Consider the following 25,693-nt stretch of genomic DNA (forward strand, 5'->3'; position numbering starts at 1 on the left):
TCGGGAAGGGAACATCACACACTGGGGCCTGTAGGGGGATGGGGGACAAGGGGAGGGAGAGCATTAGGACAAATACCTAATGCATGCGGGGCTTAAAACCTAGATGATGAGTTGATAGGTACAGCAAACTACCATGGCACATGTATACCTATGTAACAAACCCGCACGTTCTGCACGTGTATCCCAGAACTTAAAATAAAGTAAAAATAATAATAATAAAAGATTTCTGTTTTCTAACATCCAATGCTTAGTATGTTCCTCTTCTAGAAATTATCCTGTAAATGTACTTACACATACATAAAATGACATATTTGTGTCATTCTTTGCCATATTGTCTGAAACAGCAACAGATCACAAATAACCGAAGATCCTTCCATAAGGGTCTAGTTTAATAAATTATCTACAACCATCAAAGGACTATTATTTAACTGTCAAAAGAAGAGAAAGTTCTGTAGATACAAACAAGAAATGTTCCCCAAAACATGCAAAGGATGAAAAAAAAAATCAAGAAACAGGACAAGACAGTATAACAGGTCTTCATTTGTATGAAAGGGGACTAGTTACTGCCAGATTGTGCACAAACTATCTCTAGAAGCATATCCAAGACATTGGGTTTCTTAAGTGCATCGGTTTCCTATGAGGAGGGAAACTGGGTGGCTGGAGTTCAAGGGGGAAAGGGAGACTTTTCACTGTATGCTTTTACCTTTTAAATTTTGAACCAGGTGAATCCTATACCTATTCAAAAACTGAAGTTAGTTGTTTTTTTTTTTAACTGATTTATGCATCTGAGTCCCTTCACAAGGGACACAATCCACCTTAACAGTCTCATTACTAAAGCTTCCCCATTCCCTAACTGCACATTCACACCCTTGTAACTTTGTATTCACTCTGCACAGAAGGTATTCCCATTTTCTCTGGCTGGCAAACTTCCTCATGCTTCAAACACTGCCTCTCTAAAGTGGAAAGAACTTCCCTTCCTGCCTTACTGCCACATTATGCAAAAGGGCCTTTGGCCTGCTTTCATTCCATGTTTGCTCCTTGGCATCAGAGGCTAAGTTCACAGTCCTAGCCCAAGTCCATCAGAAGCTTACATTCCAGCTGGGCACGGTGGCTTACACCTGTAATCCTAGCACTTTGGGAGGCCCAGGTGGGTAGATCACATAAGCCCAGGAGTTCAAGACCAGCCTGAGCAACATGGTAAAACCCCATTCTATTAAAAAAAAAAAAAAAAAAAAAAAAAAAATATATATATATATATATATATATATATATATATATACACACACACACACAAATTAGCCAGACATGGTGGCATGCACCTGTAGTAGTCCCAGCTACTTGGGAGGCTGAGGTGGGAGGATGGCCTATATACACAAAAATTAGCCAGACATGGTGGCATGCACCTGTAGTAGTCCCAGCTACTTGGGAGGCTGAGGTGGGAGGATGGCTTGAGCCTGGGAGGCTGAGGTTGTAATGAGCTGAGATCATGCCACTGCACTCCAGCCTGGGCAACAAAACCAGACCCTGTCTCAAAAAAAAAAAAAAAAAAAAAAAAAGAAAAAGAAGCAGCAGCAGCTTACACCCTTCAGAGACAGAGTTCAGGCCTCTTAAGGTATTAAACGTATGATGAAATGGCAGCATAATAGCAGCATTATTCACAATAGCCAAAAGGTGGAAGCAATCCAAATCTCCATCAATGGATGAATGGGTAAACAAATGTGGTATGCACATACAGTGGAATATAATTCAGCCTTAAAAAGGAAGGAAACTCTGACACATGCTACCACTTGGATGAACCTTGAAGACATTATTCTAAGTGAAATAAGCCAATCACAAAAGGACAAATACTATATGATTTCACTTACATAGAGCATATCATATACTGTATGTTATACAGTATATACAAACACTGTATGATTCCATTTACATAGAGCAGTCAAATTCACAGAGACAGAAAGGAATGGTGGTTGCTGGGCTAGGAGGAATGAGAAATGGGGAGTTTAGTTGGGGAAAATAAAAAGGTTCTGGAGGTATGTGATGGTAATGGTTGCACAACAATGTGAATGTACTTAATGCCACAGATCTATACATTTAAAAATGGTTAAAATTGTAAAGCTAATATTATGTACATTTTACCAAAATTAAAAAGGAGTGAGAGACTCCTGCAGTCTCAAAACAATAAGATTATCCTGACATTTCACCAGATTTTTTTTTCTTGAGACAGAGTCTTGCTCTGTTGCCCAGGCTAGAGGGCAGTGGCACAATCTCCAGCTCATGCAATCCTCCCACCTCAGCCTCCCAAGTAGCTGGGACTAAAGGCATACACCACCACGCCTAGTTAATTTTTGTACTTTTTGTAGAGAAGGAGTTTTGTCGTGTTGCCCAGGCTGGTCTCGGACTTCCACGCTCAAGCAATCTGCCTGCCTCAGCCTCCCAAAGTGCTGGGATTACAGGCATGAGCCACCTTACCCAGACTTCACCAGATTTTAAAGGTGCCTTGCTATTCTCACTCTGGTATTAAGCTCTTATAGTTTCTATACTCCAAGATAAACAACAAGAACAAGAAATGACAATTTTAAGTATAATAAAAGAACAAGAGACTATCAAAACTGAAGCAGATTTTGAAAACGATCCAAAGGGAATCATAGAAGGGAAAAAGACTGTCATTTAGGCCGGATGTGGTGGCTCGTGCCTGTAATCCCAAGACTTTGGGAGGCCCAGGCAGGAGGATCCCTTGAGCTCAAGAGTTCCAAGACCAGCCTGGGAAACACAGGGAGACCCCATTATTTACAAAAGCAAATAAATAAAAAGAAAAAAGCCTGAGCGTAGTGGCTCATGCCTATAATCCCAACACATTGGGAGGCTGAGGTGGGCAGGTCACTTGAGGTCAGGAGTTCAAGATCAGCCTGACCAACATGGTAAAACCCTATCTCTATTAAAACTACAAAAATTAGCCTGATGTAGTGCTGGATGACTGTAATCCCAGATACTTGGGAGGCTGAGGCAGGAGAATCGCTTGCACCTGGGAGGTGGAGGTTGCAGTGAGCCAAGATCGCACCACTGCACTCCAGCCTGGGCAATAGAGTGACACTTCCTCTCAAAAAAAAAAAAAGAAAAAGAAAGGAAGAAGAAAAGGAAAAGACTGTCATTTAAATTAAAAATTCAGTGAATGGATTAAATGGCATATTAGAAACTACTACACAAGAATTAGCAAACTGGAAGAACTGAAGAAATTACCAAGTGGGAAATACAAACTTTTTTTTTTGGAGACAGAGTTTCTCTCTGTCACCCAGGCTGGAGTGCAGAGGCACTGCAACCTCCACCTCCCACGTTCCAGCGATTCTCCCGCCTCAGCCTCCCGAGTAGCTGGGATTACAGGCGCAAACCACCACACCTGGCTAATTTTTCGTGTTTTTAGTAGAGATGGGGTTTCACCATGTTGGCCAGGCTGGTCTCAAACTCCTGACCTCAAGTGATCCACCCGCCTTGGCCCCCCAAAGTGCTGGGATTACAGGCGTGAGCCACAGGGCCTGGCCAAAAATTGTTTTAATATCCTTTTATTACTCAGGAGAATAGTAAAGATGCTAATTAATTTAAGACTTTGAAATTAAATATGCATGGCAAAAAACTTCTTGAAAGACTAGAAATACTGAGTATAACCTCTAAACTAGTAGTTAAGGTCTCCTAATCTCACTTTTCAACTCTATTACTCCTATATTTGGTAGGAATCTGAAAGCGATTCTATCCCTTTTTTCAGGCAAGAGATATTAAGTTAGTCTAGTATCCGGAATAGAATGTACTCATTAAATATTTGATAAGCTGCTGGGCATGGTGACACACCTGTAATCCCAGCACTCTGGGAGGCTGAGGTGGGAGAATCGCTTGAGCCCAGGAGTTCAAGACCAGCTTGGGCAACATGGCAGAAACCCCATCTCCACAAAAAATACAAAAATTAGCCAGGTATGGTAGTGCACGCATGTAGTCCCAACTACTCACGCATGTAGTCCCAACTACTCAGGAGACTAATGCAGGCTTGAGCCTGGGAGGTGGAGGTTGCAGTGGGCTGAAATCACACCACTGCACTTCAGCCTGAACAACAGAGTGAGACCCTGTCTCAAAACTAAATTGGGTGTTCCAGAATGATGAATTGTATTTCACAAATGCATAATATTTCTCAACTCTACCTGGAAAGCTGGTTCTATCTTATTATTTCAGTGAATGGCCTGGGTACCTCTTTGGGATTTTTGTTTTGCTTTTTTTCTTTTTTTTTTTAAAGAAAATAGGACACTGGCCGGGCATGGTGGCTCACGCCTGTAATCCCAGCAATTTGGGAGGCTGAGGAGGGTGGATTGCTTAAGTCAAGGAGTTCAAGACCAGTCTGGGTAACATAGCAAAACCCCGTCTCTGCTAAAAATACAAAAAAATTAGCCAGGCATGGCTGCACCTGCTTGTAGTCCTAGCTACTGGGGAGGCTGATGTGGGAGAAGCACCTGAACTCAGGAGGTTGAGGCTGCAGTGAGCCGAGATCGAGCCATTGCACTCCAGCCTGGGTGACAGAGTGAGACCCTGTCTCCAAAAAAAGAAAAGAAAAGAAAGAAAAGAAAAGACAATGAATGCTTGAGTTAAAACCCTAAATCCTAAACCCTAATTCTTGCTTCAAATTGGAAAATATATATATACTTTTTCCCTCACTATTGCTTCTAACAAAATAAATATAAATTAAAAATTTAGATGTCTATCTTTAATCATGGTAAACTGGCAATCAAAGGTTCAAGCACCTAAAACTGTGAGTGATATTTTCCCCACAGTTGGTAAAACTGTATATTCCACAACATATGGAATTCTACTGAAAGCTTTCATTGGCATTTTGCCTTGTTGAATAAAAGTTAGAAGCTATGCTTAGACATTTTTTTTTTAAATCAACACTGCCTTTTCATTAGACTAACGTTTAAAATATGACTTAAAATCATGGGAAAATATAGTAATGATAAAATCTAACACTCATAAAGCTCTTAGCTCTGTGTCAGGAATAGCTATAAACATTTTACTGAACTAATTTAACGCACACAACAACAACATTATCAGCCAGGTACTATGTTTAGCTTTGTTTTACACAGGAGGATCGTGAGAAATGGAGATTAAATAACTTCCCCAATGTTACCTATCTCGAAGTTGTCAACAATGGAATTTAAAAACAAGGAGTTTAATGCTTAACCATTATACTACTGTACTGCTTCCCAAAATTTTTATCATGTGCTGATTATCATATGCTGATTTATCTAGTATCTATATCTAAAGTGTGACTTTGGTATTTGCTAACTCATACTACCGCATTTTGCCAAAGATGGCTATTCTGCTCATTTGCAAAAGATCAAAACTAATAGAGAATTCTACATCCATGTTTATTTTTTTATTTACACTTACATATTCTGTATAATCCTGTGCTGGGCTGTGCAGGATTATCCCCATCTGCACCCCAGGACTCTGTGCCTAGATTTTTTTCACTCAGAGAACACGAATTAGATGGTCCTTTTGCATGTAATGCCCTGTGTTAAGCAATTATTTACAGCTACTTTCCTAATTGGCAGTTAAATTTCACCAAGATTCAACCACAGCCTGATATATATTTCTCCAAAGAAGCTTAAAACAGTTTTTGCTCGGAGCAGAAAATGGCCTTCCTATTTGTTTATTCAACAAATACTTTACTCCACAAGGCAAGATCCTACTATATGCTAAGCACCATGATGGACACTAAAAATTCAGAGACAAACATAGCAGAGCCAATATTTGCCCCTGAGGCTCTGGTGGGGAGAGATGTTAAACAGTGAATAATCACACAAATAATTAATTACAATTGTGATAAGCATAATAAGGAAAAAATATAGAAAGTACATGATAGGCCTAACCTAGCTTAGAGGTAGTCAGGGAAAGTGTCCCTGAAAAATGGACATGTACTATGAAGACTGAGAATTAGTAGAAATTATCCAAGTAAAGAAGTACAGAAGAGTACATCAGGCAGAAGGAAAGCCAACAGGAAGCACTGTGCTTTGGAGGAAACAAAAACCCAGTGAGTCTGGGCAGCCACAAGCAGAAAGCAGCTGAGGCCAATGCTCAAAGGTCTCTTCCTAACTAGGTGGCCCACCACCTCCTCACTCCTCTCATACCATACCAGTTTCGATCTGCTGCTGGCCCACTGTGTGTGTGTCACTCTTCCCCCACGTCACTACCACTTAACATCTTCTCCATGACTCCAAAGAAGAAAAACCACTGTATTTGTAGTAGTTAACACACGACTCTTTAAGAAGAATATATAAATTCTGCAATAATTATATTGGTGGAGAAAATGTGAATAAATCTTTTTTAAGATTATTGATTTCATCTGTGTTTTAGGCAACTTGAGGCTAGAGACCATATCTTATATATCCCAACACCTAGCAATGTGCATAGCTGGAGTTTGACAAGTAATTTTACTATTTGGGGAGAATTGTAGAATGAGAAATTTAAGTGTTGCTGATCTACATTTTTTCTTATATAAGATTTACTAGCCTATTCATATATCCTTATCTATTTTAATTGCAAGAATAAAAACATGTTATCCACTTGGTAGATAAAAGAGGAGCCAGTTCTCCAGGGATGGAAAGAGGACAAAGAGAAGGCTGGAAACACAAGGAAGCTATATAACAAAGGTCCCTCAACTCTCAACTCTAACAACTGTGCCATTTCTTTCTTCACAGAAAGCTTACTCATGGGAATAACTTAAGCTTATTTCAAAAGAAGGAATGACTTTGACTTGGATGGTGACCAGCTGTGGTAAGAAGTGCAGTGAAATTCAGCCACTTTCCCCTTAAAAGTCATTCAACTGGAAATTTTATCAGTGGGAAATTCTCTAAGGGCCAAAGACTCTATTTTCTGCAGCTTAACAACATTTGTAAAACATTCTGAGTTCTAAGATTCACCACCTCTCTCCTCTATACACACACCCCACACTTATGCCAATCTAGTGTGCTAACTTCTGATAGAAGTGACATGGAATTTTTTGGAATCTAAAAGTTCAAAATATGTACCCAACACAATATAGTATCATTTATGAATCTTTGTTTCTCTTTAAGACTATAAATATTTGATACATAGCAACATTTGAGGGCAGGAAAAGAGAAACATCATGCCTTCCAGTGGAGGCAAGAGATAATCAGCTATCCTTATTATCATAAAATAACCTAAAATGACTAGCTGGTATATTAAATATCAGAACATAACACACTTAATTGAAGAACTACGATGAGCAGGGGACTATGGTAAACACAGAACCAATAATATGAAGAATAAAACCCAGTCCTTGCCCTCCAGAAACCAACAGTCTAAAGGGAGACACCCTAGGAGAGTAGGGAGGAGAAGAGGAAGAAAATTTGATATGAAATCCATCATCCAAGGACTGATGATCCAGTGTATGAGGATACAGAATCTACAGATTTACCAAGGACTTGAAAGAAGGCAGTGAGTTCCCCATTTCCTATGTCTAATTATACAAGTTCCTTTTTACCCAACACTCTATCCCACTCTACCTCTTTGCATACATGCAACGTACATACTTAATTTAATCAATGGTTATTTGACCCCATGTCTTTTTTTTTTTTTTTGAGACAGAGTTTCACTCTTGTTGCCCATGCTGGAGTGCAATGGCGCAGCTAACTGCAACCTCTGCCTCCTGGGTTCAAACGATTCTCCTGCCTCAGCCTCCCAAGTAGCTGGGATTACAGGCACCTGCCACCATGCCCAGCCAATTTTTTGAATTTTTAGTAGAGATGGGGTTTCACCATGGTGGCCAGGCTGGTCTCGAACTCCTGACCTCAGGTGATCCACCCACCTCAGCATCCCACAGTGCTGGGATTACAGGCGTGAGCCACCATGCCCAGCCCCCATGTCTTAATAAGTATGTTGAGACCAGAAGTTCTTTCAGGATGAGGTTCATTATCTTGAAGTTATTTCATTTCATATTTTCTGAAGCAGCAGTTTCCTATCTAGAGCACAGCTCCCCAAATGGCAGAGAAAGTCTTGGGGTATTTTAAGACAGTGGGTTTCCTCACCTTGGTTTGAAAATTCATGAGCAGGAAAGTGAACTAGAGATGGGTTTTGTTTTTGTTTGGTTTTTTTTTTTAAACGGTGAAAAGAATAAGAGCTGGTCCATCTATATACAGTTAAATTTGTATTTATACCCAGAGAAACATAAATTGGTTTGGAGTAACAAGAAAAAAGGATGTAAATCAAGTTCAAGTAGACAGAAGTGAAAAAGGCTGAGAAATACTGAGAGAAGATTGCGAATAAAGATAGATTTTCGAAAGTTTCAACAATAAAAATGCATTACTTTGTAACAAGAAAAATTATTCTTTCAGGCTATATGAAGACACAGCATGATAAAAAGTGATTACTAATAGTATACTGTTCAATAGTATAATTTTTTAGTGCGATATGAAAACTAAAATAATTATGATAAAAATACAAAAGAACAAAATTCCCTACTTACATATTCTCAACTTCCTTCCCTAATAAATCTGTTTTTAACTTGTTAAGAAGAAAAAGGTAGGCTGGTGCAGTGGCTCACAGCCTGTAATCCCAACACTTTGGGAATCCGAGGCAGATGGATCACTTGAAGTCAGGAGTTTGAGACCTGCCTGGCCAACATGGTAAAACTCTGTCTCTACTAAAAATACAAAAAATTAGCCAGGTGTGTGGTGCATGCTTGTAATCTCAGCTACTTGGGAGGCTGAAGAGGGAGGATCACTTGAACCCAGGAGGCGGAGGTTGCAGTGAGCTGAGATCTCACCACTGCACTCCAGGCTGGGCAACAGAGCAAGACTCCATCTCAAAAAAGTAAAGAAAAATTAAAAAAAGAAAAAGGTGGCTGGGTGCGGTTCACGCCTGTAATCCTAACACTTTGGGAGGCTGAGGGGGTGGTTCATTTGAGGCCAGGAGTTCAAGACCAGCCTGGCCAATAGGTGAAACCCCATCTCTACTAAAAATACAAAAATCAGCCAGGTGTGGTGACACATGCCTGTAGTCCCAGCTACTTGGGAGGCTGAAACAGGAGAATTGCTTGAACCCGTGAGGTGGAGGTTGCAGTGAGTCAAGATCATGCCATAGCCTGGGCAACAGAGTTGAGACTCTGTCTCAAAATAATAATAATAATAATAATAAATAAATAAATAAGGTAAGACGGCTTTCCTTTCCATAACAATTCCCAATAGAAACAAAATTAAAGCCGGGTGCGGTGGCTCACGCCTGTAATCCCAGCACTTTGGGAGGCTGAGGCAGGCAGATCACGAGGTCAGGAGATCGAGACTATCATGGCTAACATGGTGAAACTCCATCTCTACTAAAATTACAAAAAAATTAGCCGGGCGTGGTGGCAGGCGCCTGTAGTCCCAGCTACTCGGGAGGCTGAGGCGGGAGAATGGCGCGAACCCGGGAGGCGGAGCTTGCAGTGAGCCGAGATCGCGCCACTGCACTCCAGCCTGGGCAACAAAGCGAGACTCCGTTTCAAAAAAAATAAAAAATAAAAAACAGAATTAAATACTAAAATGGCTGGGGGGAAAAAAAAAAGCAACAGCCACCTAGACAATTTGAAAATTATGTTACCTGAACTTATGTGGCCCACTATATTCAAACATATACTGCAAGACTTCTACAGATCCAAGGTACAAGGAAAAGAAAGACACATGAAAGCTTTCAATGGGAGGTCCTTCCTCCAATATATCAAATTTCTTCTCTATCTTTCAGTCGTATTACAGACTTGAATTTTCCTCCCCCAAAAGTTAACGCTGAAGGATTTACATTATATAGCACTGAAAGTTGTTGAAGCTTAAAAATGCCAAAGCAGAAGTTTGTTTTTTATTCTACTCCTATCTATATGGAAAGGTTTAAGGGCTGACCTGCCTGAGAGCAACAAGAACTGACTGAATGGACCTTCCTCATCAAGAATTCTGACCAAACAGCATATTCTAGAAAGAAACCTCTACAAAGAAAGCAGCTAATCTCTGATATTTGCTCATTAAAGACTGCTACTTCTTTTGATACTGCCCTAATGCTGGTTTATTATGTAAAAATACACCCCACTGTCAGAACCATGACCTAAAGGTTTAATGAAAAGGCTGGGCCCAAATCAGCCAGAAAGCAAAAAAGCAGCAGATCAACTTTGTGATATCTTTGTCTCTTGCCATATGGTTCAGGGAAATAAAGATCCTTTAATAAGGAATTCTGACTCATAGTATGAGACTACATTGTAACCAGCAGGGCTCCAAATAATATATCAACATCTGGTCTAAATCATTAAATTTTAAAAAGGCACTCCCAAGAAGAGAATGCAAAATCCCAACGCCACTTTCAGATAGAAGGCAACATACTCTCACGTTATGAATTTAGTAAGTGATCTGCATAGCTGAAATGACTCTGAAACAGAAAAACTACAACCCAAAATAGCCTGAACACTTTTGTTATCTCAAACAATGGGCAGTTAGCCATTCATTCCTCTCTCTTAGTATATATTTCACTTGTTTCAGTCAAAGCCCATTATAAATTCCATGAGATGGCTCAAATTTGGCTATACCAGATATTTGAAAGCTGGGGATGGGAAATATTCATTGTACAATAATTCCTAATACTATATGTTATAAATAAAAATAAATGCTATGCATATGTTCACTTAATTTAAAAATTTAGGCCGGGCGCGGTGGCTCATGCCTATCCCAGCACTTTGGGAAGCTAAGGTGGGTAGATCACCTGAGGTCAGGACTTCAAGACCAGACTGGACAACATGGTGAAACCCCATCTCTACTAAAAATACAAAAAATTAGCTGTCCGTGGTAGTGGGTGCCTGTAATCCCAGCTACTTGGGAGGCTGAGGCAGGAGAATCACTTGAACCCAGGAGACAGAGGTTGCAGTGGGCGGAGATTGTGCCACTGCACTCCAGCCTGGGCAACAAGAGTGAAACTCCATCTCAAAAAAAAAAAAAAAAAAAAAAAATTTTGGCTGAGCAAAGTGGCTCATGCCTGTAATCCCAGCACTTTGGGAGGCCAAGGCAGGTGGATCACTTGAGGTCAGGAGGTCGAGACCAACCTGACCAACAAGGTAAAACCCTGTCTCTACTAAAAATACAAAAATTAGCTGGGTGTGGTGGCGCATGCCTGTAATCCCAGGTACTCAGGAGTCTGAGGCAGGAGAATCACTTGAACCCAGGAGGCGGAGGTTGCAGTAAGCCAAGATTGTCCCACTGCACTCCAGCCTGAGCAACAGAGCGAAACTCCGTCTCAAAAAAAAGTATATTGCATACCTATAATCCGGACAGGCATATCATCCCTGCCACTGAGGAACCTACAACTTAGTAAGATGACAAACACTGAACAAGTATGAGTGTAATAACAGAGCATCTCCATGCTATGCTGAACTATAGGCTGCGGATAATGAGGATATTCCTATCCTACCCATTTCCTAAGGGTGTAGTGAAAGACTGGGAAGTTGTCAGAAGGCTCTTAAAATGACAATCCTGGCCAGGCACACTGGCTCACATCTGTAATCGCAGCACTTTGGGAGGCCAAGGCAGGTGGATTACTTGAGCCCAGGAGTTCAAGAACAGCCTGGGCAACATGGCAAAACCCCATTTGGATATTTGTTTAAATACTACTAAAAATACAAAAATAGTTGGGCATGATGGTGTAAGCCTGTAGTCCCAACTACTCGGGAGGCTGCGGTGGGAGGATCAATGCCCAGTAGGTCGATGCTGCAGTGAGCCCAGATTGTGCCACTGCACTCCAGCCTGGGCAGCAGAGCAAGACCCTGTCTCAAAATAAATAAATAGAAATAAAATGACTATATATAAAACATAAACACTTCATAACTATATAAATGATGAGTCATTAAATAAGTACGGGTTAAATACCCCTTATCTGAAATGCTTCAGATCAGAAGTATCTCATATTTCACATTTTTTTGGATTTGGGAATTTTTGCATATATATCATAAGCTATATTGGAGATAGGACCAAAGGTTAAACCCAAAATTCATTTATGTTTCACATACACCTTATACACATAGCATGAAGGTAATTTTACATAATAGTTGTAATAATCTGTGCATGAAACAAAGTTTTGACTTCTACCCATCGTATGAGGTCAGATGTGGAATTTTCCACGAGTGGCATCATGTCAATACTCAGAAAGTCAGATTTTGGAGCATTTCAGATTTCAGATTTTCAGATTAGAGATACTCAACCTGTATATGAAATAACCAGGCTAGTTTGTTTTTAAACAAATATCTAAGAAATAGTAAAATTCAAATGAGTCCTATAAAAGTAGTTTGTCCTACTGTTGTCCTTACTCCAGGACTGTAACAGGAGGACCCAATCTAAGCTACTGTTGCTGATACCAGAGGACTTTTGCCCTCTTACTTTGCCCATTTAGAGTTATACCAGCTCTATTTATAAAACAGCTTTGGAAAAACCCAATTTTCCACTGTGTGGATGTAAACAAACATTTAAGTTGTGGTTCCATTAAAATTTAAACATAGCTGTAGCCCTGCATATCCTTGAGTTCCACATCTATGGATTCAACCAACTGGAGATCAAAAATATACAAATAAAAATAAAACTAGGCCGGGCACAGTGGCTCACACCTGTAATCCCAGCACTTTGGGAGGCCAAGGCGAGCGGATCACCTGAGGTCAGGAGTTCAAGAGCAGCCTGGCTAACAAGGTGAAACCCCATCTCTACTAAAAATACAAAAATTAGCCAGGCATTATGGTGGGTGCCTGTAATCCCAGCTACTCAGGAGGCTGAGGTGAGAGAATCTCTTGAACCTGGGAGGCAGAGGTTGCAGTGAGCCGAGATCGTGCAATTGCACTCCAGCCTGGATGAAAGAGCAAGACTCTGTCTCAAAAAAATAAATAAATAAAAATAAAAATAAAAAACAATACAACAATAAAAATAAAAATTCAAAAAACAGTATTACTATAACACTTACATCATATTAGGTATTACAGTATAAGTAATCTAGAGATGACAAGTATACAGGAGGATGTGCATAGGTTATATTCAAATACCACACCACTTTATATAAGTAACTTGAGTATCTGCAGATTTTGGTATCCGAGGGGGGGTCCTGCAACCAATCCCCCATGGATACTGACGGATAACTGCCCATCTCCAAAAATCTTCTGTTCTCTCAGCCACATGAGTAAATGTTAAAAATGATTGGAACAAAATATATACCTGTCTCTGGCTGGGTGCAGTGGCTCACACCTGTAATCCCAGCACTTTGGGAGGCCAAGGTGGGTGGATAACATGAGGTCAGGAGTTTGAGACTAGCCTGGCCAACATGGTGAAACCCCATCTCTACTAAAAATACAAAAAATTAGCCAGACATGGTGGCACACGACTGTAATTCCAGCTACTCAGGAGGCTGAGACAGGAAAATCGCTTGAACCTGGGAGGCAGAGGTTGCCGTGAGCCAAGATCGCACCACTGCACTCCAGCCTGGGCAACAGAGCGAGACTGCATCTCAAAAAAGAAAAAAAAGAAAAATATCTATATCTATATATAGATAGAGATATCTGTCTCATTCTTACCTCTCTTTTGATGTAGGAACAGCTTTACAAATGAAACTTCATGATTCCCCAAGGAATCTACAAAGTTATTTTAAATATGATTTCATTCTAATAGGTTTCAAGCTAAGCAGTCACATATACCACAAAAACTCTTCATCTGTTTTGCAGGCATACTTTTGTGTTGATCTGTATCTACTCTAATTTCTCAAAAAAGAAATGCTGTGGGTCAGGCGCAGTGGCTCACATCTGTAACCGCAGCACTTTGGGAGGCCGAGGAGGGTGGATGGCCTGAGGTCAGGAAATCAAGACCACCCTGGCCAACATGGTGAAACCTACTGTCCACTAAAAATACAAAAATTAGCCGGGCATGGTGGCGCATGCCTGTAATCCCAGCTACTCGGGAAGCTGAGACAGGAGAATCACTTGAACCCAGGAGGCGGAGGTTGCGGTGAGTCGAGATCGCACCACTGCACTCCAGCCTGGGCAAGAGAGTGAGACTCCCTCTCAAAAAAAGAAAAGAAAAGAAATGCTACGAAATTGGGTGTGGCTATGAAACAAGCTTACCTTCACATCATTCTTCTCATATAGGCCATTCATGCAGGCTATGCTAAAGCCAGGCTCTAAACAGATACTGTTGCCAAACCCAGGACAAATGGAACTTCTATGACTAACAGCATTCCTGTTGCTTCTGATTCTAGGTGGGAAACCTCCCCTGATATTTAACAACTTTGCTCTAAGTAGATGTGGAATGGTGGTGTGAAAAAAAGAGGATCTGGAACAACAGACCACAGTTCAAGTCCAGGTTAACTAGGTGTGCCACTGTGGGCAGGTTACTTAATTTATCTGAACTACAGTATCCTCCCTCATCTGTAAAACAGAGACCACCACTATACCTACCCACAGATTGCCATGAGATTATAAATATTAAAGTATTTTATGAGCTATAAATGATCACATAAATATTCTTTTTATTTACTCTATTTTTTCCTTAGCATAGGAATTATATATTAATTTTCAAAAATTGGAAAATACAGAAAAATATTAAGAAGAAAAAAATCACCCACCCAAACATTGTTATTTACTTAACTGAAATAAAGTCTAATATCAACCAAATTTTAAAGCAAAAATATTTTCAGATGTTAATACTGATAATTACAAATCACAAAATTAACTGCTGATCTCCTTTTAAGACCAGAGTAGGCTGGACACAGTGGCTCATGCCTATAATCCCAGCACTTTGGGAGGCTGAGGCAGGAGTATTGTTTGAGGCCAGGAGTTCAAGACCAGCCTTGGAAATATAGTGAAACCCTATCTCTACAAAAAAAATTTTAAATTAGCCAGGCGTGGAGGTGCACCCCTGTAGTCCCAGCTACTAAGGAGGCTGAGGTAGGAGGATCTGTTGGGTCCAGGAGTTCGAGGCTGCAGTGAGCTATGATCACACCACTGTACTCCAGCCTGGGCGACAGAGCAAGACTCCATCTCTAAACAACAACAAAACAAGAGCAGAGCAGTCTTTCCCATTTATCAGTGTAAAGTGAAGATAATACTGCTATTTGTCCCAGAGCTGGTCCCAAGAGCATATGATTTACGAGTGAGGCCCATAAAAGTCAAGGCCACAAAAAACTCCCAAAATAAATATTTCATGAGCCCAAGGAGTACTTACAACACATGCTGTCAGATGCAATGGAGAAAGCAAAGTATCTGAAGCCCCATTAACAAAACTGGCATGACTGTAATGTCACATCACAGACTGACACATTTCTATGGGCCATTTTAATGAAAACAAGAAAAATTTATATACCATGCTACAAAGTACTCAGTCTAAGACTTGTGACTTTTTCACACTGCCTGCTGAATCCAAGCCTTCTTAGAATTTCTTGTGCCCCTCACCTATTTTTCCTTTCTCACCCTTCCCTTGACTACCTCCTCTTCCTTGTTTCATTATTGAATTGGACTCACTCTCTGTGTTTAAAACTGCCTTAAATAGAGTTTTAAGTGGTACATGCCTGTAATCCCTGCTACCTGGGAGGCTGAGGCAGGAGAATCACTTGAACCCGGGAGGCAGAAGTTGCAGTGAGCTGAGGTCACGCCACTGCACTCCAGCTTGGGCTACAGAGTGAGACTCTATCTCAAAATAAATAAATACTCCCACCCTACCCCCTCCCTAACCGTGGAGTAAAAGTGATGACCCAGTTGCAAATTTTATATATATATATATCTATATATCAGTGACCAGACCACTTTGCTTAGCAAATATACATGAAATTACAAATCCTAATGAGTCCTGCCCCCATAAAAGTAAGTAATGTCTTTCTTTTTTTTCTGAGACAGTCTCCCTCTGTCGCCAGGCTGGAGTGCAGTGGCAAGATCTCAGCTCAGTGCAACCTCCACCTCCCGGGTTCAAGTGATTCTCCTGCCTCCGCCTCCCGAGTAGCTGGGACTACAGGCGCGTGCCATCATGCCCAGTTAATTTTTGTATTTTTAGTAGAGACAAGGTTTCACCATGTTGGCCAGGATGGTCTCCATCCCTTGACCTCATGATCGGCCCACCTCGGCCTCCCAAAGTGCTGGGATTACAGGCATGAGCCACCACGCTTGGCCAAGTAATACCTTTCTTACCACATCTCTAAATATTCAAATCCCATCTGTCTTTAAGACCCAACTCAATGTTATATCCTCCATGAAGCCTTCCCTGATTCTCCAATCAAAAGTAATCTCATCTTCCTCTGACTTTCCATCATACTCTGTTTCCTCAGTGCCACTTAAGACTTCCAATTCAGCCAGGCGTGATGGCTCATGCCTGTAATCCCAGCACTTTGGAAGGCCGAGGCAGGCGGATAACCTGAGGTCAGGAGTTCAAGACCAGCCTGACCAACATGGAGAAACCCCGTCTCTACTAAAAATACAAAATTAGCCGGGCGTGGTGGCACATGCCTGTAATCCCAGCTACTAGGGAGGCTGAGGCAGGAGAATCACTTGAACCTGGGAGGCGGAGGTTGCAGTGAGCCAAGATCATGCCACTGCACTCCAACCTAGGCAATAAGAGCGAAACTCCATCTCAGAAAAAAAAAAACTTCCAATTCAGTATCATACTGATTGTGCCAGGCATCACACTTATTGCTTTGACATTTGAAGGGGTCTCAATAAATACCTGCTTGATAAGTGAATGACTATGTACAACAATTGAGAATTTCATCTTCATCTAGTAAATTTTAATTATGGAAATATCTGAAAGTCATTTAGGCTCAAGAACAGTAAATGAAGTAGTTGAGCTCAAGAATGCCTACTTCAGTCAAAATGTTCATTTTCTTGACCAAAATAAGACTAATTTGGCATACGTATGTAAATAATCTGAAAGAAATTCCCAAAGAAAAGCACTGGAATAAGGATATAACCTCCCAAAGTAACTCCCAAGAAATACTCACCCAGATTACATAAATTCCAGAAGATTTGTTCTAAAATCAGTTTCATTATTTTACCCTAATACCATGTTTCTTTTCTAGCAAATTCAGAGTTCAATTATCCAGTTCTATTATTTCTTCTTCTAATATATTTCTGATTAATTCCTTTTCCATTTTCCCTGCCACTCCCAAGTCCAGGCCTTCATTTTCTTCATAACCAACCAATTTTAAAAGCTTCCCAATTTGTCTCCCTTCCCATAGTTCCTTCAACAATATTTATTGAGTGATCCTATGTGCCAATTTTGAGGGCAGGAACTGAGGACCATGTAAAGAAATATCAGACCAGGCACAGTAGCTTACAACTGTGATCCAGCACTTTGAGAGGCCAAGGCGGGAGGATTGCTTGAGCCCAGGGATTCGAGACTAGCCTGGGCAACATACAGACCCTGTCTCTATTTAAAATCAAAATAAAATTTTTTAAAAAGAGAGGAATATCAGACAAGGCCTGACCTCCAGGAACAATCTTGAAGCATGTACAGAATCCACATATTTAACGGTCACAATTGGCACGGAGAATGTGAAGCAATGGGTGGGTCCTCTGGCCTCCCCAAAACACACTATACTATTCTCACATACCATTCTCACGCAGTCTTTCTCACACACTATTCTCATCCTCCTTCCCCTCCTGCTCTCTTTGTTCATCCTTTTGGATAAGGCCTATGTTACACTGCCCATATGTCACGCACCAACTTCATCTCCAATTTCTCTCCAACTTGTCTCCTGAACTGCAATCAAGATAATCTACTTGCTGTAACCTGGAAGTGACTTACTCACAAGTACCTTTGTTCATGATTAACTGTTTATCAGCACAATCCTCCCTACTTTGTCTCTGCTAACCCATAGCTACCACCAATCTCAAGTCCCCTCTTTTGTATGTGTTGGAAAGTATATAACTTAACTACATATAATTGTTTTCATCTTATAACCTTATTTCTTTTGTATTTGTCTCACAGTGTGTATTACAGTGTTTCCTAACTAAGGGGGTATATCACGATCACCTATGGAGCTTCTTAAAAAATACAAAGGCCTGGCCGGGCACGGTGGCACATGCATGTAATCTCAGCACTTTGGGAGGCCGAGGCGGGCAAATCACAAGGTCAAGAGACAGAGAGCATCCTGGCCAACATGGTGAAACCCTGTCTCTACTAAAAATACAAAAATTAGCTGGGCACGGTGGTGCGAACCCGTAGTCCCAGCTACTCGGGAGGCTGAGGCAGGAGAATCGCTTGAACCTGGGAGGAGGACGTTGCAGTGAGCCCAGATCGTGTCAGTGCACTCCAGCCTCGTGACAGAGGAAGACTCCGTCTCAAAAACAAACAAAGGCCTTCAGCTACTTGGGAGGCTGAGGTGGGAGGGTTTTTCTCAGTCCAGGAGATGGAGGCTGCAGTGAGCTATGATCACGCCACTGCACTCCAGCGCCTGCGTGACAGAGCGAGACCCAGGCTCACAAAAAAAAAAAAAAAGCAAAATACAAAGGCCTTGACCGGTGGGAGCTGGACATCTTTATTTCTAAAAAGCCCCACTGATGATTTTCATGAACACTCTAAGCTGAGAAGCACTGATTTATTGCAGTGTTTTCCATATAGCAGACATTCAGTGCTTATTAATTCATGGCATGGAAGCCCATAAATAACTTTTCTCTAAATAGCCTAACCAGATATCAACCCCTAGACTACACTAGCTCTGTTCCAAGTGCAACATGTGGTTTTAAGATTTCATTTCCTGAAGTACTACATGGAGAGACACTATTACCTTGTCTCTTTACATTGTTTCCTATTTGTTGAAAAATGGAGGCCTGGAATGCAGCCATGTTAGACAACACTACATAAGAATGTACTCTGGAGTGTTCTGTTCAAATTAGTTATAAAAAGAAGAACAATGTACAAGTACACATTGTGAATGAATACAGCATTCTTACTGAATGAATACATTCTTACTAAAGCTACAGAGAAGAAAGATCAGGAATTTGGTCGGTGGTGTCACCCTGTCTTCGTAGCTACCAGTCTCCTAAATTGCTTGAGACAGTCCAGGGACCCCTGAAGACTGAGGAAGACTTTCAGCTGCTAAAGAGCCTCCAAGTGCACTAAAGTGCTCAAATCAGAAAAGTAACCCAAGCCCCACCCAGACAGACCCACAGTTGCCGCCCAACTGCCCTGACACACACTATTTACACAGCTCAGTGGGGGAGCAGTATGAACTTTTTCCAAAGTTGTTCCTCACAAGCAGGACCAGTCTGAGTCACCCACCCAGGGTGGGAAAAAAAAGTGTGACATTAGCCAGAGGAGTGTTGGGAGACTGGTCTCAGCACCTCTTTTTTTCCCATTTCAGACGTGGGCTCCACCTCTTCCAGGAATCACCTCGGTTATGAGTCACAGCTGTGGGTTACAGGGGTCTGCAGAGCCACCAGGGAAGTTGTGGATGGGGAGCGGATGCCCCAGCCTTCTCTCCGGCAGGGGCGGCAGATCCCAGATTCCACAGGCCTCTCCCAACAGCTCCATCTTGCTTCCTGCCAGGAGGAGGGGCCAAGGAGGGCCCCCGAGTCTAGAAAGGCCCCAGTGGGAGGAGGCCGTTTGACAGCAGGTAAAGCCAGGTGGAAATGTCCACAGGAGGGAATGAAAGGAAGGGCAGCAGGGCTGAGCGGAAGGAAAAACCGGGCTTGTGGTCACGAATGACTGCATAAAGGTGTTAGAGTGCCAGAGGAGTGAGCATAAGTAAAATGCTCAGGAGGGAGGAGGAGGCAACAGAGAGTGAGGCAAGTGAATAAAAGGGCGGAATACAGGGAGCTCTGGGGAGCGGGGGTGGGCGAGGCGGGTCTCAGGGTAAGGGGCAGAAGTATTAGAAAGGAGGACAACGTGGCTCAAATAAGGATCCCTAGAAGAGAAGGCAAAGGATCCGTGGGAAGGCCCGCTCTCCCTCCCCCGCACAGCCAGATCCAGGAGGCCTAAAAAGGCGCTGAGAGCGAGGAAGTCAACGTGGGGGCGAAGCCTGCGCGAGGCAGGGACCCTCGGACATCCCAGCAACTCTCATTTATTGGGTGCCTGCTGTGGGCCACACGCCGCGCGAGGCACTCCCCAAATAATACCTCGCCAGATCTTCATGACAAGCCCGCAAGGCAGCCTTTTTCATGACTGCTCCCATTTTATAGATGAGGACACTGAGACCCGGAGAGGCTCAGGACTCGCTCAAGGTCACAGGGCGGAGAAGAGGCCATTCGAACCCTCGGCGCCTGGCTCCGGAACCCACGCGGAAAGCCACGGCCAGCGAGCCGGCCACAGGCAGCCGCGACGCGGGCCGGGGCCCCGGGGATACCTCCCGCGCCCGCTCCCGCGCCAGGCCCTGCGCGCTCACCCGGACGAGGTTGCTGACGGCCGCCTGCACGGCGGCCACGGGCGCTGTGAGGTCAGGAATGGCTTTGCCGTCCACCTCGCCCTCCTCGTGCATTATCACCAGGTGGGAGATCTGCTGTGCCACCGGCTCCAGGATGCTCTCGATCGTGCGCGTATGAAACACTGGCATCGCGGCGGCGAGCGGGGCGGCGAACCGCGGGCGACAGAGAAGTAGGATCCACGGGATCGGGAACCGGCGAAGAGACAGACTCTGTGCAGCGACTACGGAGTCGGGGCTTCCCTCGGCGTAACCAGCCTCATGGGCTCCCCGCCCCCTCTCGTCGCCGCGCCCAATGGCAGCGCCGCTCAGACCTGGGCCGCCACTCCTACTGGTCCCTTTTCGGCATGCTCCGCCCCAGCCACCGCGCCGCCAAACCCCGCCCCTCCCCCATTCCCAAGGGAGGGGCCTGGGATTGGGGCTGAGCCGCCGGGATTGCTACCGGATTCCCGAGCCCTAACGCCGGCCGCTCCTTATAAGGGCATGGTGGGAGCGGAGCGGGCGGCTGGAGCCCGCTGGCCCCGCCCCCGGGCCGCCTCCCGCCTCGGATCTGGGGAGCTCCGCCCCTCTGCAGAATCACCTCAGCGGGGCGGGGTCTCCTCACCTCAGGCGGCGCTGGAGTTTGATGAGACCAAGGGGTCTCCCACGTCCCCTCCTCAACTTTTCCCTTCACACGAAACCCTCAAAATACTCCTTCCATTCCCTCCCAGCAATGCGTGGGAAGGTTTTTAGTAAAAGATTCAAACAGTAGAGGTGCACTGAGAAACAGCAGCGTCCCATTCACGTAAACGCAGACTCCGCCCCCTGCCCTCCTCAGAGACATTCTGTTCAACAGCTGGGTGTGTAGCCTTCTAGACTTGTCTATAGATTCACTTCTACATATATCTTTTCTAAGTAAATGAGATTAGTAAACATTTTCCTGGAACTAGGTATGACTGCCCTTGATTAAAATGCCCTTATCTTTCACTGTTGGTAAAGGTCTACCTCATTCTTCTTAATGACTGCATGATATTCCATTGCATGAAATAAAACTATTTACAGAACCGATTTCCTACTCATGGACTTGGGTTGGGTTCTGGTTTTCACTATTAAAAAACAATTCTGCATGAATTGTACTTGCCCCTGTGCTGTGCATCTGTGCATTTATCTAGGGCAAATGCCTACCAGGAAAGAGAAAAACCCGAAAGTATGTGCATTTTATATTTTGATAGGTAAGACCAAATTATCCAGTTCCCTCACGCTTTGTATAGGACATCTTCCAGGCCGGGCGCGATGGCTCACGCCTGTAATCCCAGCACTTTGGGAGGCTGAGGCGGGTGGATCACGAGGTCAGGAGATCTAGGTCATCCTGGCTAACACGGTGAAACCCCATATCTACTAAAAATACAAAAAAATTAGCCAGGCGTGGTGGCGGGCGCCTGTAGTCCCAGCTACTCAGGAGGCTGAGGCAGGAGAATGGCGTGAACCCGGGAGGCGGAGCTTGCAGTGAGCCGAGACCGCGCCACTGCACTCCAGCCTGGGCGACAGAGCAAGACTCTGTCTCAAAAAAAAAAAAAAAAAAGACATCTTCCAAACGTCTTACTTACTTCAAATTCGCTTTTGCCCAAGCTTTCTCATTCTGAGGCAAACACTTTCAGTAATGCCTCCAAGCAAAAGATCCTCACATCAAATGAAAATTTTTGTCTAGTCCTACCACAACCACCACAGCTGTTTTCTCTGCCCATTACTTTGTGTTAATAGTATAAATATTTGGGTGATGGGGCCAGGCACGGTGGCTCACGCCTGTAATCCCAGCACTTTGGGAGGCTAAGGCAGGCAGGTCACCTGAGGTCAGGAGTTCAAGACCCGCCTGGCCAACCTGGTGAAACCCCGTCTCAACTAAAAATACAAAAATTAGCCAGGCGTGGTGGCAGGCGCCTGTAATCCCAGCTACTCGGGAGGCTGAGGCAGGAGACTTGCTTGACCTGGGAGGTGGAGGTTGCAGTGAGCTGATATCGTGCCACTGCACTCTAGCCTGAGCAACAGAGTGAGACTCCCTCTTCAAAAAAAAAAAAAAAGTTGAGTGATGGAACTATATGATTTTTTTATTTTAAAAATTATTTTATTTTATTTATTTTTATTTATTTTTTATTTTTTGAGATAGGGTCTCACTCCGATTGCCCAGGCTGGAGTGCAGTGGTGTGATTTCGGCTCACTGCAGCGTTGACCTCCCCAGGCTCAGGTGATTCTCCCACCTCAGCATCCCACGTAGCTGGGACCACAGGTGCATGCCACCACACCCGGCTAATTTTTGTATTTTTGGTAGAGACAAGGTTTCACCATGTTGTCCAGGCTGATCTCAAACTCCTGGACTCAAGAAATCCACCTGCCTTGGCCTCCCAAAGTATATATGGCCTCCCAAAAAGTGTATGATTTTTTTTAAATCCTCACCCTGTCCCCACTTTGCTGATTGTATATTTATGTGTAGTTTAACTTGTTCTTCTGAACTATGTATTTCCTACAGATTGGCAGGAAGACTCAGAGACTTGATCATGTAATCATCTTTAATGCCTGACTGGCCATATTAACCTCCCAAAAAGAATATCACATTGCACATCTAGCCCATGTGCTCCCCCACATCCATAATCATACCCACTTCCATCCCCCTCATTTCCACATTCACTGGCTCCCTCTAAAATCTTTCTTGGTGCCTGTTAGCATGTGTTAATACCAATGCCCTCCACAATCTGGGTCCAGACCAACCTTACTGCCTTCAGCTTCCCCACCTAGACCCACAGACAGGCAGGTTAAACAGTGCAAACAGCATAAATTCAGAGCCATCCAGAGCTCAAGCCAGAACCCCAGCTTCACAACTTGATGGAGGTATAACTCTGGCAAGTGGTTTTTCTTCTCTCTGCTGGAACTTCTTTCTTTATAAAAGTGGGATAATAACACCGTCATAGAGCTGATGTAAGGATTGGTGAATGAATTTGTAAAGCACCTAAGAGACCTTCAGTAAAAGAAACCATTATCATTATTAGAGCAGTCACAAACTGACATATTCACAGTCTCCAGAAATTCCTGGTAGAGTTTCACTTTTGAGCTTTTCTCCACATTTCTTTCCCACCTAGAAAGCTATCTGTACTTGTGTAACTCTTACCTATTGCGGTAGACAGAATTCTAAGATGTCCCCCAGGATTTCTCACTCCAAATATACACACTCTCCATAATCCCCAGGCTGTGGCTATAAGGGATTTTACTTTCATAATCAGATTACATTATATAGCACAGTTGGTCTTAAAATAGGGAGATTATCCAAGTGGGTTTGACCTAATCACATGAGCTCTTTTAAAGCAGAGAGTTTTCTCTGGCCAGTTACAACAAATGAACTCAAAAGCACAAGAGGATTTGATGAGCTGTTGCTAGATTAAAGACGTGGGAGGCCATGGGTCAAGGAATGTGGGCAGCTCCTAGGAGCTGAGAGTGGCCCCTGACAGCCAGCAAGGAAACAGGGAACTTGGTCGCACAGTTACAAGGAACTGAACTCTACCAACAAGAAGAATGATCTCGGAAACAGATTTTTCCTCCAGCTGAGAGCTTCAGTGGACACCTTGTTTTCAGTCCAGTAGACACCTTTATTTCAGCTTTGCGACACTGAGCAGAGAACCCAGTCACACCATGCAGGACTTCCGACCTACACAGTTGTGAGATAATAAATGAGTGTTGTGGCCAGGCACAGTGGCTCACGCCTGTAATCCCAGCACTTTGGGAGGCTAAGGCAGGTGGATCATGAGGTCAAAAGATCGAGACCATCCTGGCCAACATGGTGAAACTCCGTCTCTACTAAAAATACAAAAATTAGCTGGGCATGGTGGTGCATGCCTGTAGTCCCAGCTACTCGGGAGGCTGAGGCAGGAGAATCGCTTGAACCCAGGAGGCAGAGGTTGCAGTGAGCCGAGATCATGCCACTGTACTCCAGCCTGGTGACAGAGCAAGACTCTGTCTCAAAAAACAGTAATAATAAGGCCGGGCGCGGTGGCTTACGCCTGTAATCCCAGCACTTTTGGAGGCTGAGGCGGGTGGATCACGAGGTCGGGAGATCGAGACCATCCTGGCTAACACGGTGAAACCCCGTCTCTACTAAAAATACAAAAAATTCGCTGGATGTGGTTGCGGGCACCTGTAGTCCCAGCTACTCGGGAGGCTGAGGAAGGAGAATGGCGTGAACCTGGGAGGCGGAGCTTGCAGTGAGCAGAGATCGCGCCACTGCACTCCAGCCTGGGCGATAGAGCGAGACTCCGTCTCAAAAATAATAATAATAATAAAATAAATAAAAATAAATGAGTGTTGTTTTAAGCCTCTATGTTTGTGGTGATTTGTTCATAACAATAGATCACTAATACACCTACCTTCAAGGTCCACTTTCAGTTCTTTATGATTTCCCACAACAAGGCCCTGGCATGAGCTGTTTGTACTAATCCTTTTAATTGTCCTTTTCTGACATGATCATTTTACATTTCTCTCCTATGACACAGGCTGCTAGATGTCCTCCAATATATCTGTTCTGCTCTTCCTCCATAGTAATAGAACCCCAGATGTATGTGGGCACTTAGCCACATGGTTCTCATTTGACACTTGAAAAATTACAAATCTGGTTTCTAATGTCTAAAATGGGGATAATAAAGTTTTCAGTCTCACTAAACATAGCACAGATTATTAAGGACTGAAATGTTACCATAGAAAAAGAGAGGTCAGTTCATTGCATGGGCTAGACTAAGGAATCATCATGAAACTAAGTTGCAAATATGTGGCAAAGAGGGTGTGATGCTCAAATTCCAAGCAGGAGGAGATCCCCATGGGCCTAAGGGTAAAAAAGAGTCTATGGGACAGTGGAACTAAATCTGCCCTCAAAGGAAGAATAATGTTTGGTTAGGCAGGCAAGAGGGCAGACATTTCAGAATGAACAAGGCAGGAGGTGGGCGAATGTTCCAGATCAGTGAGTGATTAGTCAGACTGAAGTGAATGTTCATGCAACTCAAAGATAAGGAAGAAAAGGGAAATTGCTACAGGATTATAAGCTACAGAGGTAAAGGACTGTGTGACCTTTACTCTTGATTGTGGCTAGCTCGATATTACTCTTTACCATGTAATTAGTTTGGAGACCACTAATGATAGGGAATGTTTTTAGATATGTAAAAAAAAAATTCGCATTTCTTTTCTTCTTTTTTTGAGACAAGGTCTAGCTCTGTCACCCAGGCTGGAGTAAACAGTGGTGTGA

At 43.3% G+C, this 25,693-nt stretch overlaps 1 protein-coding gene across 2 annotated transcripts in view; it reads right to left on the bottom strand.

Moving 5' to 3' along the window:
- Nucleotides 1-20,892, bottom strand: part of VCL (vinculin) — a 121,501-nt gene extending 100,609 nt beyond the window's left edge. The window contains exon 1 of one of the 2 annotated variants that reach the window (XM_024254069.3): nt 20,401-20,892. In XM_024254069.3, coding sequence (XP_024109837.1) covers nt 20,401-20,568 — 168 coding nt within the window. In that variant the 5' untranslated portion in view covers nt 20,569-20,892. The remainder of the gene's footprint in view (nt 1-20,400) is intronic. The other variant, XM_024254070.3, reaches the window with a different exon arrangement.
- Between the last annotated feature and the right edge of the window lie 4,801 nt (nt 20,893-25,693).

The sequence above is a fragment of the Pongo abelii genome, chromosome 8 (genome assembly GCF_028885655.2).
Source record: "Pongo abelii isolate AG06213 chromosome 8, NHGRI_mPonAbe1-v2.0_pri, whole genome shotgun sequence".
Classification (NCBI taxonomy): Eukaryota; Metazoa; Chordata; class Mammalia; order Primates; family Hominidae; genus Pongo; species Pongo abelii.